Source organism: Tupaia chinensis, unplaced genomic scaffold (assembly GCF_000334495.1).
Source record: "Tupaia chinensis unplaced genomic scaffold, TupChi_1.0 Scaffold143951_1, whole genome shotgun sequence".
Taxonomy (NCBI): Eukaryota; Metazoa; Chordata; class Mammalia; order Scandentia; family Tupaiidae; genus Tupaia; species Tupaia belangeri.
This window is the reverse complement of record NW_006203802.1, coordinates 1-21,595: the sequence shown is the minus strand read 5'-3', so window position 1 is coordinate 21,595 and position 21,595 is coordinate 1. Positions and strand designations below refer to the sequence as shown.

The following is a 21,595-nucleotide window of genomic DNA, read 5'->3' as shown; positions in this document are numbered from 1 at the left end:
TTTCAATCTCATAAGTGGATCAAAATTTCAGCTCCTTAATCCCATTACAATGGCTCAACACATGAATTTTCAAGGGACATAGTCAAACTATACTACTAGGAAGTCATTCTTGATTTCTCCGATGATATGCAAAGCACCCCCAAAACTTATCAAAAAGCCTTCTAAATCTCTCTCAAAAATATATCCACATTCCTGATTCTCTACTATGTCTCTATAGTGTACACCAAGTTAATATTATCTCTTGTTCAGACTGAAAGTCCTTAGTACTTTACCTGCATGCCCACTATATATGCCCTCCACTGCTGCCAGAGCAATATTTTAATTTTAATCTGTGTAAATACTTGTAAGTCTTCTCCCTTTGTTTGTAGGGTGAAAGAGTCCCTTAAAGTCCAATGTGCTATAGCCCTGCAGTTCCTCCAGTCCTTGTCACCAGTCAGCTCCTTACTTACCACCCTAGCAGCATTGGCCTTGTTCAGTCCTTCACACTTGCCTTGCTTCATCCTGCCATGGGATCTTGCACATGCCATTCCCTATGCTCAGGATGCTCTTAGTGCTCTCATTTCTCATCCTTCAGATCTTATTTCAAGCAGTAGGACTTCAAGGTGGGTTTCTCTGGTCAAGTGCCATTCCTATTGCAGGCACCACAATACTGATAGCACTGATTTCCTCTGAGCATTTGTTACATTCGCAACTTTGGATTGTTAAGTGTAAATGGGTCATTCCCTAGACTGTGGGAAGGAGGCATGTGGTTTTTCTCAGCATTTTATTATCAGTGCTTAGCTAATAACTGTCATTCACCTCTCAGCTATCCATGCATCAGACATTTGCCAAAGATTGACAGGGGAGAAATGGCTAATTCTAGCTGTGAGAAGTGAGCAAAACAGAAACCATGTCAAGATTGGGGAAGCTGTGGAAATGCTCCTCTGGAGTTCCCTCTGGTTTTCTCAAATGTTTAACTAAGAGAACTGTATATAAATTAAATAATGATATCCAGTACCCGTTACACAGTTTCTCATACAAACTTACCTAGACACAATTAATTTTTTTGTTCTTCAGTTGAAAAAGTAATGAAACCACACAAAAGTAGCTGAAGGTTATCTGCAAGGAACACTCAGCTGAAGAAAATTCAACACTCCCTATTCCTGGGACTGGCTCTAACCAAAAGCAAATCCTTTCTTACCCTGAGAAAATAAATAACAAACCGTTATCAAAGATTCTGGATTATTTGAGAGCAGGATGTTATCTTTTCTTGGATAATATGATTATGAGCAATTAAATCATACCTTAGGCTCTTCTTTACATTAGAGAGACGCTTTAGTAGTTGCTTTTAATCCTTTTCAGACACATGTGACACTTGCCTAAATATTTTAAGTCTTGTGACAAATATTCTCATACTTTCCAACTGGAAGGAAATGATGGATGAGCATTCTATAGGTGCAGAATGGTTCAAGGAGAGCTAGGATACATTCTTAGCTAAAACTAAACTTCATTTTGGCACTCAATTTCTCTTGTTTCAGAGGAAGTATAATAAAAGGTTTGTTTCAGGAAATATCAAGATATATTTGGTCAACATCAGTATGGTGAAGGTTGTCAAAAAATGAGTGCTTTTTCAAAGTTTATGAAAAATGCATATTATGAAAACACTATGCATAGATTTCAAAAATTTTGTACCCAAAGAAACTTTTTTTTTTAATTTTTTTTTTTTTGAGAGAGATTTTCACTGTAGGGCGCGTGCGCTCGCCAGACAGAGAGAGACATAGAGACAGAAAGTGAGAAATCACCCCCCAGGGGGGATGGTCACGCCGCAATCCCTTCTCCTCCATTCTCCTCTCGGGATCTTGGGCACGTACGTACACGCGCCCGGCATGAGTTTTAAGCCACCAGGTCCGGGACACGAACCGCGGTCGACTACGTGGGAGTCCAGCGACATAGCCATTACGCTGGTTCCCAAGAAACTTTTTAAATGACGTTTCCATGAACTTTTGAAGCACCCTCAGCTTTAACTGCTTAATAAAAATCACCAGCACATATGACACTTACTATGTAAAGGTACTGCTCTGTTTTACAGATATCTATTCATTTGATCCACATAACAACTCGAAGCAGTAGGTGCTATTAATAACCCGCTACATGGGTGAGAAAATTGAGTCATAGGGAGGTAAAGTAATTTGCCTAAATCACACAGATAATAAAATATAGGGCGGGGTTTCAAAACCAGTAGTCTGGCTTTAGAGTCACCGCACTCAACTACTACACTAAACTGCCTCTTGAGACTTTTCAATTTTTAATTTTGAGAATAATTGGATGGTAAATTAAATTTATACCTTTACTACAGGGTAAAAATTACACAAGTCAAATAGTTACAATCTACCCAATAATTGAAGCTCCATCAAATGAAGACAAACTTTATGACAAAATGTAAGCCAAGAGGAAACAAAATTTATACGAGCTGACCCAGATGTTATCCTGGTACAAGAAGTTCAGCTGGAGGACCAGTAGTTAGCATAATGGCTATGTTGCTGGACTCCCATGTAGTTGACCGCAGTTCGAGTCCCAGACCCGGTGGCTTAAACTCACGCTGGGCATGTATGTGTGCGTGCTCAAGATCCCAAGAGGAGAATGGAGGAGAAGGGATTGTGGCGTGGCCATCCCCTCTGGGGCGGGGGGATTTCTCACTTTCTGTCTCTCTGTCTCTCTCTGTCTCTCTGGTGAACACATGCACCCTATAGCAAAAACCTCTCAAAAAAAAAAAAGTTCAGCTGGATGAGTTCTGTCACTGAATTCATGGTAAAGGTAATGTAAATGATAATTGACAGCATTGTGACCTTACAATGTAACCCCGTATATAAACCAGGAATTAAACTGCACTCAGTTCGGAACCAGATTATTTCAAATCTCCAACTAAAACCTTTCTTGAATCTAATCAGGTAAAAGGGAAGACCACAGTCTACATAAGCCTGTGTACTTGTACTTTCTGAAGGACGAAACAATTCCTTAAAAACAAAGAAGTGGTTGAGGGTTTGAGTCAAGATAGCCAACTAGAAATACCCACTGTGGCATCTTTCTGGGAAGTAGGGTCAAAAAATTCAATAAATGTGTATACTTCCAGAAGAGGAGTGAGATGAGACCGACTTAGCACAAGAAAAAGACCACAGGAGCTTCTTGAGCACAGACTCTCTACCTGGAAAAGTGAAGAGAGAATCAACTTCCTGAACTCATTGAGGCTCCCAAACCATCTCCCATCACAGGGTGCAAGGAGGTGAGAGGACCTATTTTCTAGACGTCTGAATTTCATACTCCAAAACTCCCCATTTGCAGAAGAACAATGAAATCAATATAGAGTAAACCCTACTGTAGAGAAGTATACTCATATTCCACTCCAGAGAAAACTTCAGGACTCCCATCCCAACCCCACCCCAGACCCAGAGAGCTTGGCACCATCTCGGGAACCACCCAGTGGGTAGAACTTGGATTGTTATTGGGACCAGTCAATCTGGCTTCTCTGTAACGTGGTGAAAGCAGCAGACATTGTACAGAGGTGAAGACCCTGTGATTAGAGAAAAATAGGGTGAACACCCACAATAACTGAAGCCTACTAGCCCCCTCACAGTGAAGATCTCTGCATCCTGCCACTCCTACCAAGCATGGAGTATGAAAGCACCACACACCAACAAAGACTGAGGAATCTGGACACTTCCCTCTAGTGGCAGGCAGGGCAGGTATGCCAGATGCAAGTCATGGAAGTGGCTACCTCCCCCAGCTGAGGTCAACCACAGGGCATCTTCTCTGAACTGTAAGTGTGGGCAAAGGAAAGGGAAGGGACACCTGATAGAAAGAAAGGCACCAGAAAGCCCCACTCTGGGTCAAAGAAGGAAAGATTGAGCACTTCCACAGATCACCTTCTAGTTCTGAAGGGCATGATCCAGGCTGCCTAACTCCTAGTGCAAGTCTGCTCAAATTAGATACACATCCCTGAAGCCTGGTGCTTTAGAGATCAGTCTCTGGTGAATGTCACCCAGAGAAGCTTGCCTCAGGCTCTTCTTCAACAACCTTCCAGGCCCACATTAAGGAGTTCAGGGTCACCCCCACCCACAGGTGTTCTACACAGGCCACAAAGGACCTGCTTCTTGGGGCTCGTAGATATGGGCAAGTCTATAGCCCTCCTGGATGAACTTGTTAAGGCCACACCTGGGCCTGACATGCTGCCTCATCCCCAGAAATTATAAGCAGATACATAAGCCCTGCTTGGATCTGAAAGACATAGGTGGCATCTGGCCACTTCTGGATTCCCCCCCCCCGCCCCCTTGCCAGGGCATATCTAGGTCTTGGGAGGCAAACTTACCTCCAGAAAAGACAGACAAGTCCAACAGACTCCCTGGGCTGCACAGACCGGGCATGTCTCTTCTCCCTAATTGCCTACATAAGGCCATATTCCAGACTTGAGAGTCACTTTGCCCCCAAGTGTTTCATGCAGGCTGCACAGAACTTACTTTTGGGTCTCACAGATAGGCTTGCCTCTGGCTCCTATTGGACAAACATTGCAGGGCTACACTTGGGTTTGGAGAGCTGCCTTGTCCCAGGAAAGTACAGGCAGGTACACAAGCCCTACTTTGGATCTGAAAGCATGTCTATCCTTTGGTCACTCTAGGACTATCTTGCCAGGACCACATTTGAATTTATAGGACTGACCCCCACCCACAAATTACAGGCAGGTACTTTATCCCTGCTTAGATTGGGAAGGCACAGCTGGCATCTAGTCCCTTCTGGCACACCTTGCCAGGGTCATATTTGTGTCCAAACAACTGACTTGCCCCCAGAAATTATAGGCAGGTACATAAACCCTTGTTTCGATCAGAAAGGTACAGTTGGCTGCTGCCCCCTCCTGGACCACCTTTGCTGGGCCCACGTCATAGCCATATCAGCATCACAGTGATGTGCAATGCCATATCAGGACCACGGTGGTTGCACTGCCTATGTGCATGGGCTCCACATGGGAGGCCCATGTTCAATCCCTGGCCCAACTTAAGCAGGAGGATAATAACATAGCAAGACGCTGTCAAATCTCTCTCTCTCTCTCTCTCTCTCTCTGTTTGTGTGTGTGTGTGTTGTGTGTGTGTGTGTGTGTGTGTCCCTCTCTTCTCTCTCTCTTTCATAAAAACTTACTCTTGGAGGTCAGGGGATAGGGGAATAAGGAATTACTGTTTAATGGGTACAGAACTTAAGTTGGGATATTGGAACAGTTTGGGGTATAGAGAGAGGTGATGGTCACATGACATTGTGAATATATTTAATACCACCGAATCATATACTTACAAATGAAAAATATTATGCTATGTATATTTTACCACAATTTTAAATAAAGCATAACCATTGGATAAACTCAATTTTTCTTGCTGCAAAGTTGCTATTGAACTTACTCAAAATAAGATCATTGATGTAATTACCCACATACACACACAAAGTCTGACATCCTTCTGAAGGTAATGTAGTGGCTGATTCTGTTCCACATTAGTGCCCAGTTTGACTAGGCATATGGGTTAGACACAGCAACTTTGCGGGAAATCTTGGCACCATTTTGGGTTCTTTGGTCCTTCAGAGCTTTTACCACAAGTCTACACACACACACACACACACACACACACACACACACACGCACACGAGATACCCCATCTGCTGAGAACCACATGCACCAGAGATTTAGGAATGAAAATCATCTACCTTGAAGCCCTTGGCTGACATCCCACATGTTCTGGCAGCCACTTCAAGTTGTCACTATGAGTTGCCTTATGTCAAGTAAGTTAATAAGCTCATTTAGAGTGCTGGTGGGCAGATGTGCTTGTAGGTCAGAGCCCTTTTCACAACAAGAATTGCTGGATTGCTAATGATTCCTTCCCTTTAATTAGACTCAGAACTGTAAAAGCATTTAGATGTTGACATCTCTGACGGAAAAGCTGTCACAAGGCTGGGCAGCTTGACTATGATTTTCTTTTCTTTTAATAGATACTTATAATTAACATTGTAAAGGATTCTTTCTGTACACTGATCAGTCACAAACTTATCCAAAGATGATAGGCTGACAGGACAACCAAAAGCATAGTATTGTTTTTGGACAACTTGAAAAACACATGTATTTAAGTATTCTGTACTTAAAATTCTTTACATAAGTCAAAGATATACTCATTCTGGTAAGAGAGTTGTGAAATTTAAAAATGTTTTGTTTGATTAATTATTCTTTACCAAAAATTGTTGATGTCTATGTATGTTTCACCAGATTTACTTCACATCAAGTCATAAGGCATTACATCCTGTTAAAAATCATGACATTTCTTTCCCAGAGGTTGAAAACAACATCATAATGTCAGAAGACTGTTAGGTTTTTAAGTTGTATGTGAGCAAAAATAAATCTACAGAAGATGTTTGTATGAGGAGAAACACATTTAAAATTATGTATATTGTTTATCTTTGTGGTATTAAGCTACTTCCAAGCCACAATTAGAAATATTAGTTGTGGTTAGTAAGTGACTTACTAAAACCACTAAGCTAATTTTGAGCCAAACCAAGTAGCAACTAATGACCAAAACAACAAAAACATTTTTAGACGTTTTTGCCTTGGGGTCTGTGCACTCACTGGAGAGAGAGAGAGACAGTGAGAAGAAAAGTAAAAAAATCACCCGCCAAGGGGGTTTGGCCATGACACAATTTCTTCTCCATACCCCTCCCAGGATCTTGGGCATGCATGCACATGTACCTGGCATGAGTTTCAAGCCACTCGGTCCAAGACTTGAACTATGGTCAGCCATGTGGGAGTCCAGTGCCATAACCATTACTCCATCTGCTGACACTCCCCCTGCCGCCCCCCAGTATTTTTGTTTCATTTTGTTTTGTTTTGAGAGAGATTTTTGCTATAAGGTGCATGTATTCACCGGGAAGACAGAAAGACAAAGTGAGAAATCACCCCCTGGGAAGATGGTCACGCCACTATGCCTTCTCCTCCATTTTCCTCTCAGAATTTTGGGCACACATGCACATGCACCCAGGTCTGGGACTCAAACCAAGTTCAACTGCATGGGAGTTCAGCAACGTAACCATTATGCCATCTGCTGGTTACTCAAAAAGGTATTTTTAAAACTACTAAATCTTATTTTTCTGTTCTAGTAAAAATACTGACATTTGGGGCCAGCAGGTGTCATAGTGGGTAAGGTGTGGACGCTCTCATGGTTGACAGTGGTTCAAGTCCTGTACCAGGTGGCTTGAATATCATACTAGGCTCATGTGCAAGTGTCCCCAAAATCCTGAGAGTACAATGGAGGAGAAGAGAGTGTGTCATGGCCATCCCACCTTTGGGATGATTTCTCACTTTCCTTCTATATCTCTCTGTCTCTCTTTCTCTCAGGTGAATGTGTGCATCCTATGGCAAAAATATGTTTTTTTTAAAATACTGACATTATAGAAAACATGAGACTCTAAGTTGTATATATAAATCTATTAAAAATTAAGTCTCAAATCTTCAAGTCTTTTAGAGGAAAGTATAAGAACCAATAACCCAGAATATTTAATGCTCAAGAAACTTTTTTTTTTTGAGAGATTTTCGCTATAGGGTGCGTGCGCTCACCAGACAGATAGAGAGAGACACAGAGACAGAAAGCGAGAAATCACCCCCCAGGGGGTGAAGGTCATGCCACAATCCCTTCTCCTCCATTCTCCTCTCGGGATCTTGGGCATGCACGCACACACGCCCGGTGTGAGTTTTAAGCCACCGAGTCCGGGACACGAACCGCGGTCAACTACATGGGAGTCCAGTGACATAGCCATTACACTAACTGCTGGTCCAATACAATAATTTTTTAGCCTCTCAGATGTGAGAGTATTATTTTTGACACACTGTCACTAGATCTTTAGATTTTTTTGAACAGTGATGAACGTAGACATATCTGTCCAATTCTACTATCATTGCCTTCTGTTGAAAGGAACTCTAGCAATTTTTAGAGATATAATGCCTGGAAGCTGGAAGGATGGAAACTTGATAAGTACACTTCCAGTTATCAGAAATATCTGCATATGCTTTCCTAGCATCATATGCCAAAGGTTAATAACCAGCCCTCTGCTAAAACTGATTTCTCTTCATAAAGCATTTTGAAGAAAACAGATGCTATGCAGGGATGTTTACCAGGTTTGCAGTTTTAATTTTAATACACTTCTATGTTGCTTATTTAATATACTCATTAAGATATCCACTTGACAAACATCTCCTATGCTTGGGAACCTCAAAAACGGGATGGAAGCTTGCCTGAGTAGGATTGGGAAGAGCAGACTGTCTAAAATTGTAGTGTGGTGCAGACGCTGGAATATTTCATTTACTTACTCCCCCATATATTTCTCTTGAAACATATTTCACAATTTGCTCATTAATTAGGTCTTTTGTCCAATTTGGATGAACATTTGCTTCACTGGAGATTTACCCTGACCATACCCATCTATTTTACTAGTCTAGACTGGTGCTATTTCTCTATGGGTTTTCTCAACATATCAGAAGTTAAAGTGAATGTGAAGTAAGATCAAGTCTCATATGTAAAAGGACTTTGAGTTTCTTACACTTGCATATAGAGCAAGAAGAAAATATTTAGGAAAAAAAGAAAAAACGCAGGGAATATTATGAATGTCCTAGCGTAGAACAATAGAAGGAGTTAAGAGTAAGGAGAACATTGTCTATCAAGATAAATGAATAGCATATCAGAATATTGGGGCCAGCAGATGGTGTAATAGTTACATTGCTAGATTCCCACATGGTCAACCACAGTTCGAGTCCTGGACCCAGTGACTTGAAACTCACACTAGGCACATTTGTGTCCATGCCCAGAATCCTGAGAAGTGAGTGGAGGAGAAGAAATTATGGTGTGGATATCCCACCCTTGGAGGTGATTTCTCACTTTCTCACTCACTGTCTCTCCAGCAAGCACATGGATCCTACAGCAAAAATCTCTCTCAAAAAAAAAAAGAATATCACAGTATTCTTTTAAATTATTTGAGGACTACTACATGGTACTTTACCTTGGGAAAACATAAGGGACATCGTCTAGAACTCTTTAGGCCCTAGCACTGAAGCTCTAATGCTATAATACTTCAAATTATCCCATACTGCACTGCATGCCTGGCAGTCATTCCTGCCAGGAGCTCAGAGACAGTTTTGGAAAGAGTAGATTTGCATGAAGCTTGAGAAGGAAATATCCTTCAGAAATAACCTCAGAAAAACAGCAAGAGATGGCAAAAATGATCTAATATGAACTTGGCACACCCAGTGTCCCACTGTGTTTATTTGTTCAAAATTAATTTTGGTAACTTGTTCTCTGCAACTAGAAAGGCCTGCCAATCTTGATCCATTCTTCCTAGTTATTAGAGGGCAGTTTCTACAGTCAGCTACAGATTGCAACCTAGACCACCACATCCCCATATGAGTCAGTCAGTGGTGTTGGGTTTTAAGGGGCTCAGTCTTTCCCCAGAAATCTCTACTGAGTTATGTTTTCAGTTCGCTTCTGAGGCACTTGCATGATTATAATTTTAATTGATGTTAGAGATTGTGGGGATGTTCCTATGAATGCCACTATATGACCCTCATGGGTGGGAGAGGTGGCCTCTGAGCCAAGGCTTCATTCTGAGAAATATCTGTTTTGTTGCTAAGGCAACAAGGGCATTCAGAAAAGAATAGAAGCTACTTTACATGTGGAAAGTTTTAATGACAAATGATTCCTGAAACTGAGCCAGAAGCACATTTTTCCTTGATTTAGCACATGCTATTTTTTTTCTTTTTGCTCTTTGGCCACCTTTTCTGAAAAAATCCTGTGATGAAGAAAATCCAACCCCTAGGGCAAAAGAAAGTGGTTGTATTCCATGAGAGAGACCATTCATAAATTCAAAGATACAGGCAACTCTCATCTAGAAATTCTCATGGAACCTCTGTAAATGTTACAAGCCTAAAGATTTCTATTTCATTATCTCATAAGAGATAAAATATTTGAAGGCCAGCTTAATGGTACAATATTTACACACCACTAAAGCAATGCTGAATCCGTATGAAAATTGCAGATTTACTTCTGCATTTGACCTGCCCATGCTGGGTACACACATGCATGGTCCTGGCTGACTAGAAGACTTAGAAAGGTATTGCTAAGTGGGAGCCTGATGCTGTCATTTTTTCCTTTTCATTCTCATGAATGAAAGAAATAAAATTTTTTTAAAGATAATCTTTAAAAGAGATACAATGTTTTTACATTTTAATTCGCATTGTTTTCTGTTTCCCCAGGTGATTCTCTTCCTTCTTTTCCTGCACCTTCAGATAAATATTATAATTAAGTAAAAATGCACCTTCTCACAGACCATACTCCCAGACAGAGTACACTAGAAACAGATGCAATTTTCTTACTACTCAAATTGCAAATATCTCAGGCCAAATATTTAGGAAATTTCACCAAAGATGCTTGCACTGCCTTCTTTCCAGCACCTCCCCATACCCTACACAGCCAGAGGAACATGGCTGTCCCTCTGCTTCAGGAAAGTGATTTGATCCCAGGTTTTCATTTTTCATTTCTGAAATGAAAATATTGGGCCAGCGTGATCTCAAACATCCCTGGTAGTCTGCACATTCTGCAAAAGTTCTTCAAAGAATTTCTGGAAAATAAAACTATGCATTCACCTCAAAAGTATTTTTTCCTAAAATTAACTTACACTTTAATTTCATTCTTTCATAAACTTTTTGAAGTCCCTTGATTCAATTCTATCACTGTTGCAAACACCAGTCCTGATTCCTGATTTTAAGCCTCCTTTTCATAGATATGTAAAAATTATCATTTTAGGGAACCAAAGAATTCTAGAAATACTTGTGGAATGTCTAAATATATATGTTTGTTTGTTTGTTTTGTTTATTCTTTCCACAGGATTTCTACCTATAGCCAAAGCAATTTTCTGAAAACATCCACTCAGTATTCCTCAGGGTCATTTCTTTCTTCCAGAGAGAATTAATCATAGGCAAGCACTAGAAATGACAGTTTCCCCAGATGAAGCTTAAGCACAATCCCTTGGAGAAGCCTATTCTATTTTAATTTGCTAATTAAAAGTGGCCTGGGAAATCACACGCTGTCATTATCTCATTAAAAATAGTGTATCTGTCATTCCCTTTCCTCTCTCTGGAAAATGAGCACTCAAGTAACCCAAATGCTCCCAACAACTTAAATTCAATATCATCCTTAAAAGATTGCCTTTATCTAGGGTCAGCTGGGATAGCATCTTCTGTTATTTCTGCCACAACTCACAGAACTCCAGTCACTAAGTCAACACCATTTAATAGGTAATGTATACCTGTGTAATTTACTAAACACTGAGGAGAGTTAAAAAGGAACTAAAAAAGCTTGCATTTAGCAAATTAGTGGCCATTCTCATTACAAAAGCAGCCATATAACAGGTCTCTTACAGATCCCTCTTATCAGCATCTTTTGGTTCTATACATTTGGTTCTATCTGTCTTGCTTGGTTACCTGCGTAATGGCATTATAAACATGGTACTGACAGTTGAGATTGTCCTGCAATAAAATATACTTGATTTCTGTTGGTATAACAGTTATAAATTGTCTTCCCTTATAAACTATACATTCAGTTGGCATGACACGTGGGGAAGAGAATGATATGAATTGTGACTTGTTACTGTTTTTCAGTTTTTAGTGAGCCATAGAATGACTAAGGATCAGGAGTAAGATAATGGCTTATATTTAATAATGCCCCCTTGAATAATACAATAAGTGAAAAAGCTATGCTGCTGATTTTCTGCATATACTTGAATTTGATTCTGTGTATGTATTTGCACATTATTCTGTATTTCCAAACTCTCCCCAAAGAGTCTGTCTTAGTCATTTTCTGCTGCTAGAATAGAATACCACACCATGTAATTTATAATGAACAGACTATTTGGCTCATGGTTCAAGAGGCTTGGAAGTCCAAGAGCATGGAGGTAGCATTTGATGAGGCCTTTGAGCTGCAACATCCCATGGTGGAAAGTAGAAGGGCAAGCAGGTGCACAAACAAAGCAGAAAAGGAGCCAAATTGATCCTTTTTATTAGGAACAAGCCCAGGATAACAACATTAATCCATAAGTAAGGGCAGAGTCTCATGATCTAATTGCCTCTTAAAGGTACCATCTATTTCTTTTTAAGGTACCATCTTTTAATACCATCACTATGGCAATTAAATTTCAGCGTGAGTTTTAGAGGCAACATTCAAATCATAGCAGTGTCCATTCACTTCTTCTTAATAAAAATATGCATTACCATAGCACACCAGAGAAAAGGCATTCTGCCTATTTTTAACCAGTGGGTAAGATTACCTTATTGCCTTGAAATCCCTTTGGGCCTGGATCGCCTGGAGGTCCACTAAGGCCCTGCTCCAAGGTGAAAACCAAGAATTAGTTATGTGTACAAGAGGTCAACCAGAAATGAATCATTCTTAAGGTTCTATAGAGATCCCAGAGTTTCGAAGTCAGGCTAGAGAACGCAAAGCTCTGCTGAAATTACACTCAGCTGTGAAATGAATTTAGAAGCTGATCAGCTTCTAAAATAACACTTAAGGTCAGAGCAAATGTGTTATTAATAATGTGTTAATTTTTTAACCCGTATTTCCAAGCTTATTCCTGTGTTGGACCTCTTTTTTTAAGAAAGATTTTGTCTATTGAACAACTTTTTTAAAAAATATCAAAAGTATCTACAACGAAAGTGAGAGCTTTCAAAGGCCATACTGTAACCAGAGTTACTGGCCTGTCCTAATAACTACCGGCTACAGCAAAGGAGTTGATGATTAATTAGATGCTGTCTACAAAACCTTGTGTATAAGTATAATCCTCTGTAGACTTTATGCAATACTAGAATAATTTGGATCAGGCCCAATTTAGGGGTGTGCCTCTTCTAAAGTTATAATAGGGGCTGATTCAAATTACTTTCAATGAAATCCATGGGACTTATCTAAACTTAAATAAATGCTTTAAAGAATAATATCTTATGGGTCAGTCCTATGCCCTACTGGTTAAGGAAGCCAGATGCTACATGACCAACTGCAGTTTGAACCCTGAGGCTTGGAAAACATTCAGGGCACATGTGCATGTGTGCCCCAAATCCTGAAAGAATGGAGAAATAGAGAAAGGATTGCAGCATGACCACTTTCCATTCTGGGGTTCTTTCTCTCTCTTTTCATCTCTTTCTGTCTCTCTGGCAACCACATACACCCTTTGGAAAAAAAAAATCATTTTATATTATTGAGCATTAATGATTGGTAGTGATGCAGCAACACAAATTCTGTAACTTAGATAAAATGCAAAGCTCTTCCATCATCTTGTAGTAGCAATGCAAAAACAGTTACATCTGCTTTTACTTTTATTTTTCCTGTCTTTTCAGATTCTAATTTTTTAACTTCATCCCTTTAGCTACTCACTAAGACTTGCATGCTAGTGCCTCCCTTTATGGACCTTGAGCTAGTAACTCTAAACACTAGGGAAGTGGTTCCCAAACTTTGTCACACATTAAAGTCATCTGGGAATCTTTAAAACTATTGATGCCTAGATCTAGTTCCCATTCTGATTTAATTGGTAAAAGATGCAAGTGGGAAAAATGGATTTTTAAAAGCTTCCCAAGTGATTCCAATCCAGACCTAGATTTAGTTTTAGCCTTCTTACCTGAAGTCCTCTGGGTCCCTTTGGTCCATATGGCCCTGGGAATCCCTGTGAATTAAAAGTAATGACAAATTGCTCTAAATATTTACCTTCACAATACAGTGATTTTAAGAGGTAGAGAAGGGGTAATAGTTTTCCCCAGTTATCCAACCATCAAAGCAACAAATTAAAATGAGCCTAATAAAGAAGTCAACTGGGGTTCAAACTTTCCTTTAGTAAATAAACACCATAAACATACAATTTTAGAAGACAGTTCTTGGCCTATATATTGACATTTTGATCAAAGTAAAGGAATTCAACTTAAGGGAGACTCCTTAGAAGTCTGTAAACTTGGTGGAATATTGTTTCCTTCCACCAAGACAATGCCAGTTAATTTAATAATTTAGTGAGTTTCTATATCTAGATCACTCTTTTGCCCACCTTGAAGACATGGGACTTGGCAAAACATTGTTGATATTCAACATGTCTAACAGAAAACACTTCAGTATGTTCCATAACTAGAAAACCCTTTAACATTGACTTTTATGGGAATATAATATAGTTTTATTTCTTTTCCAAGACTTCCACTTTTTTTGCTTACCAAAGTATATTCTGTTGATCATAGAGTTGCTTTGATAATTATTTTAAAAGGTAAAGAAATAATTTTTTTAAATCACACAGATGCCAATGTGTTTAACATTTTAGGCATATTTTCATCTAGTTAAGTCCCAATAGATTTTTCTTGAAATAACTTGATATAAGTATATATCCAATTTTGTGTTCTTCCAATTTGGCTTTATAATGTATCAAAAATATTTTCCATGTCATTAAAAACTCTCCATAGGGGCCAACAGGTGATGTGGTAGCTCAGGTTTTGGACTCCCACATGGTCAACCACAGTTCAAGTCCCAGACCTGGTGACTTGCTTTCTTAATTTCTCTCTCTCTTGCACACAAACACTATAATAAATTTAGATAATAATAACAAATAAAATTAAATAAATAATTTTTTAAAAATCTCTCCGTTCATAAAATTAAATAAATAATTTTTAAAAAATCTCTCCGGGAACAGAATAAGATTCAAAAAATAGAAATCTATCATTATTTACTTTACTCATTTTCCTAGTTTTAACATTTAAGTATTTATATTTTCACTAATATTATTATGAGCATCTATATCTATAAATCTTGTCCAATACCTGAGTCTTTCTTAAGGATAGCTTCCTAGAAGTAGGGACTATAATCACATTTAAGGCTCTCTCGGTCCTTTGTCTTTAAAGATAAAAGGGAGAAAGAAACATTCTCTATAAGCTTTTATGTTGTCCATTCTCACTGAGAACGAGAGAGTGCATCTTCAACTTCGGAATTCCCACCAACACTGAATATTAGTTCACAGTGTTTACTAATTTGATAAGTAAAATAATATGATAATGTTTTAATCAATTATTAGTGTTTTGGGATATTTCCTTATTTATTAGCCATTGATATTTTATAATATTATTACTATATTACTTTAACATTTATCTTTTCTTTTGTGTCTCTTTATGTTTCTTGTGTGTTTTTAAATAAATGTTCATGAAAAAAGACATTATATTTCATTGAATCTGTGACACATATTTTTTCACTATTTTACATCTCCAACAGTGGAATACATCTTACAATCAATTGCATCTTGTATTTATAATTACCAGTGTTTTTTCTTTCTTTTTGGCACAGAAAATAATGGGAAATGTAACAATCGCTAGTATCTAGTCAGTGGAATATATTAATTCCTTGTCAACCATTTTTTTTTATTTCATAAAGTTTTCCTAAATATAGTTTTGACTTTATTTCTATTCTGTATCCTTTTTTTTTTTTTGTATTTCCAGGTACTCATGTCCATCTTCCATTATCAATTACCCTCCAGGAAGAGCTTATTCAATATCAGTTTTCATTTTGCCAGAGAATTACCAAGCCTACATTTTGCAGATCCACTAGACCTTTAACTCCATGATTTAGTTCCAGGGGCCAGTGTCATTATTTCATCCTCCTTTAATCTTCTGTCTCTCGGGACCAGCAGTTGGTATAACAGCTGTGTCTCTGGGCTTCTACATAGTTGACCACAGTTCAAGTCCCGGACCTGGCAGCTTAAATGCAGGCTGGGCGCGTGTGCGTGTGTGCCCAAGATCCCGAGAGGAGAATGGAGTAGAAGGGATTGTGGTGTGGTCATCACCACAGGCAGTGATTTCTCGTTTTTTGTCTCTCTGTCTCTTTCTGTCTTTCTGGCGACTGCACATGCCCTATAGCAAAAACCTCTCCAAAATAAAAGAAAACCTTCTGTCTCTTTTCTCTCCTACTCCCTCCCACAATTATAATATAGATATTGAAAGAGTTTAGTATGTTAGTGGCATGCTGTTCATAGTTCTTAGCTATAATAAAAACTAGTTATTTTATTTTTTTAATTTTAATTTTATTTATCATTATTATTATTATCATTTTTATGTTGACCAGAGAGAGACAGAGAGGGAGAGGAGAGGGAGAAAGTAAGCCTCCAGGTCCGGGACTCAAACCATGTGGTCAGCCATGTGGGAGCCCAGCATCTTAACCACCATACCATTTACCAGCCCCCAAAACTATTTATTTTTAGTCTATACTTTCTTTGGAAACTTTCTCATTATGTTTTAGATGTATTCTCTATATATTTTTGGTGTATTAAAGAACTCATTAACATAATTAATATTACTTCCACTTTAAGTACTTTAACTATTTTTAGTTTTTAATTAAAGGTAAATACCTACCTGATTGTCTGTGGCTTGCTGCATTTTCAAAATTTCCAATCCCTAAGTCTAATTTTGCCACTTTGCTTATAATAATTTCATGTTCTTATTTCATAGAATTTCTCACTCCACTATGGAAAGTGTCTGTTCTCAGTGTTTACATCTGGAAAGCAATTTGTGTCTGATCCAACTGAAACAGGAATTGGTTTTGTCCTTTAAATTATTCTTTCCATCAAAACATCCAGTAGACCTGGGCTCAAGGGTTAGGGTATCACAAAAAGAAATCTTAACTATCCATTAGAAAAGCATTTGGAGGTTCCATTAACCAGGTTAGAAATCACTTTGTTTTCTCTTTCTTTGTGTTTTACAGATGTGAAAATTGAGCCACTGACTTTCCTACTCTAGTAGTGCTATCCATACCCTTCATTCCAAGAATTTCCTGTTAAGGAAACTCAGCTGAAAAGGAGTCACAATTGTTAGCATTTTAAAAACATGTTCCTTACTTTGTCACCTTTTATTCCTGGTTTACCACATTCTCCACGTTCACCCTAAAAATAAATAAATAAATGAACAAAATAAGTAAGAGTATATTTTCAGTCATTCAATGTTAGGATTTTTGTAAAATTCCCAGCAGAATCTTATGGCATATGCCCTTGGTTGGTGTCTACACAATCTATCCTCAGCACCTTGGTTGTATGTCATTGAACTCCGAAAACATTTATCCCTGAGTCATCCTTAGCTCAACAGTATTAAATCTGGATGCTACGCACTGAAGTTTGCCATTTTAGAGAGATGGATGAAATCAGAATAGAAAGTGAGCATCTACCATGTATTATGTATGTAATTTAATTTAATCCATATTACAGTTTAGTAAAATTAGTCTCACAACTCTTATTTTATAGTTGATAAAAATTTGAACTCAGCCAGATAACTTCCCTCAATAGCTAGTAAGTAGAAGAATTAAGGTCTGATTCCAGGACTTCTCTAACTCTATCCTTACTTTAGAGAGAGAGAGAGAGAGAGATCAGCAGATGGCTTAATGGTTACATCACTAGACTCCTATATAGTTAACCATAGTTCAAGTCCCAGACCCGGTGGCTTAAAACTCACACCGGCCATGCCCAGAATCTCAAGAGGACAATAGAGGGAGAAGGGATTACAGCATGGTCGTTCCCTCTGGGGGGTGATTTCTCGCTTTCTGTCTATCTCCAGCAAGCACATGCACTTTATAGCAAAAATCTCTCTCTTAAGGGAAAAAAAAAAGATATAAAGAGAGAGAGAGAGGCAGGATTTCACTATGTCTCAATCCTCCTGACTCAGTCCCCCTAGCTGTTGGAACCATAGGTACATACCACCATGCCCAACTTTTAGAGTTGGCTGGAAATCTTACCCAAGCCTCCCCAGAGTCCCTGCTTTTTCCATAACACCATACTCCAGCAGCCTGATTACCAACCTAGATGATTTAGCAGTGTTTGCCTAGGTTAGAGAACTGAGAGAAAAAGGTTCTATGATGAAATTTTCATGAGTTGGCAGGAAGTGGTGACATGATGGGTTAGTAAGGTCTACTGTGAGAGGGGGCAAGGTGGCAAATGTACTATGTATTTTCCCATGATCACACTCTACTGTTCTGTCTTTCCTAGGCTATTACTGAAGAAGAAAATAACACTTAAATTATTATTTAGAATATATAAATGATGGAAAAGCCATATAGCGTAGTGGTACACCCAGAGCCACATGGCTGACACAGTTGAAATCCCAGTCCCGACAGCTTGAAAAGCATGTCAGGCACATATGTGTGCATGCCCCAAACTCCAGTGGGGTATAGAAATAGAAGAAAAAGGATTGCAGCATGACCACACTCCACTGGAAGTGCTTTCTCTCTCCCTTTCTCTCTCCAGTGATTGCAGGCATCCTCTGGCAATTAAAAAAAATAATTTATTTATTTTATATATATATAACATATATATATATATATGTATGTATGTATATGGAGAGGTTTTTGCTAAAGGGCATGTGTGCTCACCAGAAAGACAGAGAGAGACAGAGAGACAGAAAGTGAGATATCACCCCCCAGGGGGGATGGCCACGCTGCAATCCCTTCTCCTCCATTCTCTTCTCGAGATCTTGGGCACGCACACACACGCACCCACCATGAGTTTAAGCCGCCGGGTCTAGGACTCGAACCGTGGTCGACTACATGGGAGTCCAGCAACATAGCCATTATGCCAACTGCTGGTCCCAATGATATTTATAGACATTATCTCAGTTAATCTGCCATTATCTCTGCAATAGATATTATTAATCGTATTTTACAGGCTGAAAATTTATAATTCAAAAAGATTAAGAAAATATGGTATATATATACACAGTGGAATACTATTCAGCCTCTAAGAAGGAAATCCTGGTCCTGGCATGGTAGAACACAAAGGTTAACCTGGCTAGATTCCTGGCCTACCCTAAAAGTGGGGCATGGTAGCATGTACCTATAGTCTAAGCTACTCAGGAGACTGAGGCAAGAGGATCATAGCACAGAAAGATTTTGTTTATAAAAAGCAAATAAATTTTTAAGAAGCTTTTAAAAAAAGGTAACTGTCATTTGTGATAACATGGATGAACATACAGGACTTATATTAAACAAAATAAGCCAGTCACTGACAGACAAATTCTGTATGATTTCAGTTACATGTGGATTATTAGAAAGTTAAATTCATAATAGTAGAGAGTAGAGTGGTGTTACAGAGATGTCAGGAAGGAGATGGGGAGATGTTAGTCAAAGGGCACAAAATTTCAGTTGGATAGAAGCAATAACTTCCAGAGATTTATTGTATGGTGACTATAATTAATGATAATGTCATATATTCTTGGAAACCACTAAGAGTATAGATTAAAGATAAAACATATAAGATAATACATATTCAAAAAAGTAATTAATGTTCTTTATTAATGTTAATGTTAATTATTATCGCTCAATTTAACCCTTTCACAATGTACATGTTTCAAAACCTCATGTTGGATATAACAAATATATACAATCTGAATTTTCAGTTAAAATGTTTTTATATAAAATTAAATATTTTTAAAATAAAGGTTAAGTTATTTGCTCAAGTAGAAAGAGAACTGAGACCTCTGAATACTAATCCACCTAGCAGACATTTTTTTTTTTGAGAGAGAGAGAGAGATTTTTGCTACAGGGCATGTGCACTCACTGGAGAGACAGAGAGATATAGAGAGACAGAAATGAGAAATTATCCCCCAGGGGGGATGGCCATGTTGCATCCGTTCTCCACTTTTTCCCTTCATATCTTGCATACATGCCTGGCTTAAAGTTCAAGCCTCCGGGTCAGGGTTTGAACCGTAGTCAGCCATGTGGGAGTCTAATTCCTTAACCACTATGCCACATATGTGTGTACCTGTGTGTGAGTACAGTTAATTTGAGCCAAAAATCAATTCTTATTTTTAAGATAAGGAAACCCAATTGGAAAGGTTAAATGAGTTACATAAATGTCCTCAGCCAATGATCCTAATCCAATGCCCTCGCTCCGAGGTCTGTTTCTGCTGCTGCTTTCTTATGTATGTGCTGTTCTAGGCCATGTGCCACCACACAATGCCATAAGGAAATTGCACCATTGGAGATGCAAATCCGTGCAATGCCTCCTTCATCGAGGAAGGCTTGCCATGAAAAATAAATGTCAGCTGCACTGAACAGTGTATTTAGTAATATAGAGGATTTATATCCTGGTGCAAGCTTTATCTAATTGCAGAATAACAACAGTTAGCAGACTGACAGCCAGCCTGCAGGCCAAACTTTGAGTGGCACTGTTCTAAGGAAGGAAATCACAACTCTACCCACCATGCCAGAGTCTTTATATCATTACTAATCCCTACAACAGCTTTGTAAGATGAATATGGGTGCATGTGTGAGTCTAGAGAAAAAGTCTTCAAAAAATTAATGGGGGGAGGGAAATGGGGGGAGGGGACCAGCAGTTAGCATAATGGCTATGTCACTGAATTTCCACGTAGTCGACCGCAGTGCGAGGCCCAGACCCGGTTGCTTAAAACTCACGCCAGGCGCGTTTGCGTGCGTGCCCAAGATCCCGAGGGGAGAGTGGAGGAGAAGGGATTGTGGCGTGGCCATCCCCCTGGGGGGTGATTTCTCGCTTTCTATCTCTCTGTCTCTCTCTCTGTCTGTCTGTCTGGCAAACGCACATTCCCTATAGCAAAAACTTCTCCAAAAAAAAAAAAAATTAATGGGAAATGTATAATAGAAAAAACTATAAATGAATTTTCACTTTTTCCACTAAAGTAAACTTTAACTACATTTCCCACAAACTTTATGCAGTAATCTGGTGATATCTATATATCATCAATCATAAATAAGGAAGTATTAAGAGAAGTTAAAGGACTTGCCCATGACCACAAGCTTGGGAGTCTGTAACACTCCCAAGTTCATGTTCCCCCATAGCTGAACCAGGCACAGTGTCATGGAATGCAAGTTACTTTCCATTAACCTGACACTTCTGCCTAGGGTGCTGCCTGGGCTCTTGGAGGCATCAGGAACAAAAAAAGAGGAGGTGGCACTGTGCCTCTATTCAACAGTAATCTGCTCTCACTTCACATCATCTTATGAGTCAAACTGACCCAGGAAAAACTGAGAACAAGCTGAACATTTATTTCTGAATGCAAATACAAAATAACTCTTGAAAAGTCAATTAGAAAGTAATTAAATTAATAACGTTGGATGGGAATAAAATGAGTCAACCACCGAAATATAAAACAGAAAAATACCATAAATACACTTAAAATTCTTCTGGCCAGAATTCACATTCCATTTGTCCAGACAGATTTGTTAGCTATAGGATCCTGAGAAACAGCATTTGTTTTGGGGGCAGATTTCCATCAATGAAAATATTGTACTCGTACTATTTGCCTCTGCAAAGGCATTTTCTTTTTTTGGTGGACTCATTAATCCCTGTGGAATGGCCACAATTACAGAGTTTTAAAGAGCAAGTGCTTCAGAATACTATGAACAGATTATCTCTGTTCCCAGTCTCTTGTTTCTGATGTTGCAGTTCCTGGTAAATTCTGGTTTGAATGTGGATGGTTCAGTGTCACTGTGCTCTGATAGCTTGTATTTTCCAAGTGAGAACTTATCTAGTGAAT

The 21,595-nt window shown here is 38.8% G+C and overlaps 1 protein-coding gene across 1 annotated transcript in view; it reads right to left on the bottom strand.

Moving 5' to 3' along the window:
- The window catches only part of LOC102481117 (collagen alpha-1(XXVIII) chain), a gene marked incomplete at its 5' end in the record, with an annotated part of 182,282 nt that extends 162,096 nt beyond the window's left edge, over positions 1 to 20,186 (bottom strand). Inside the window, 4 exons of the mRNA XM_006165543.3 lie at positions 12,367 to 12,420; positions 13,705 to 13,749; positions 16,939 to 16,983; positions 19,968 to 20,186. Of these exons, the coding sequence (XP_006165605.1) occupies positions 12,367 to 12,420; positions 13,705 to 13,749; positions 16,939 to 16,983; positions 19,968 to 20,186 (363 nt within the window). The remainder of the gene's footprint in view (positions 1 to 12,366; positions 12,421 to 13,704; positions 13,750 to 16,938; positions 16,984 to 19,967) is intronic.
- Between the last annotated feature and the right edge of the window lie 1,409 nt (positions 20,187 to 21,595).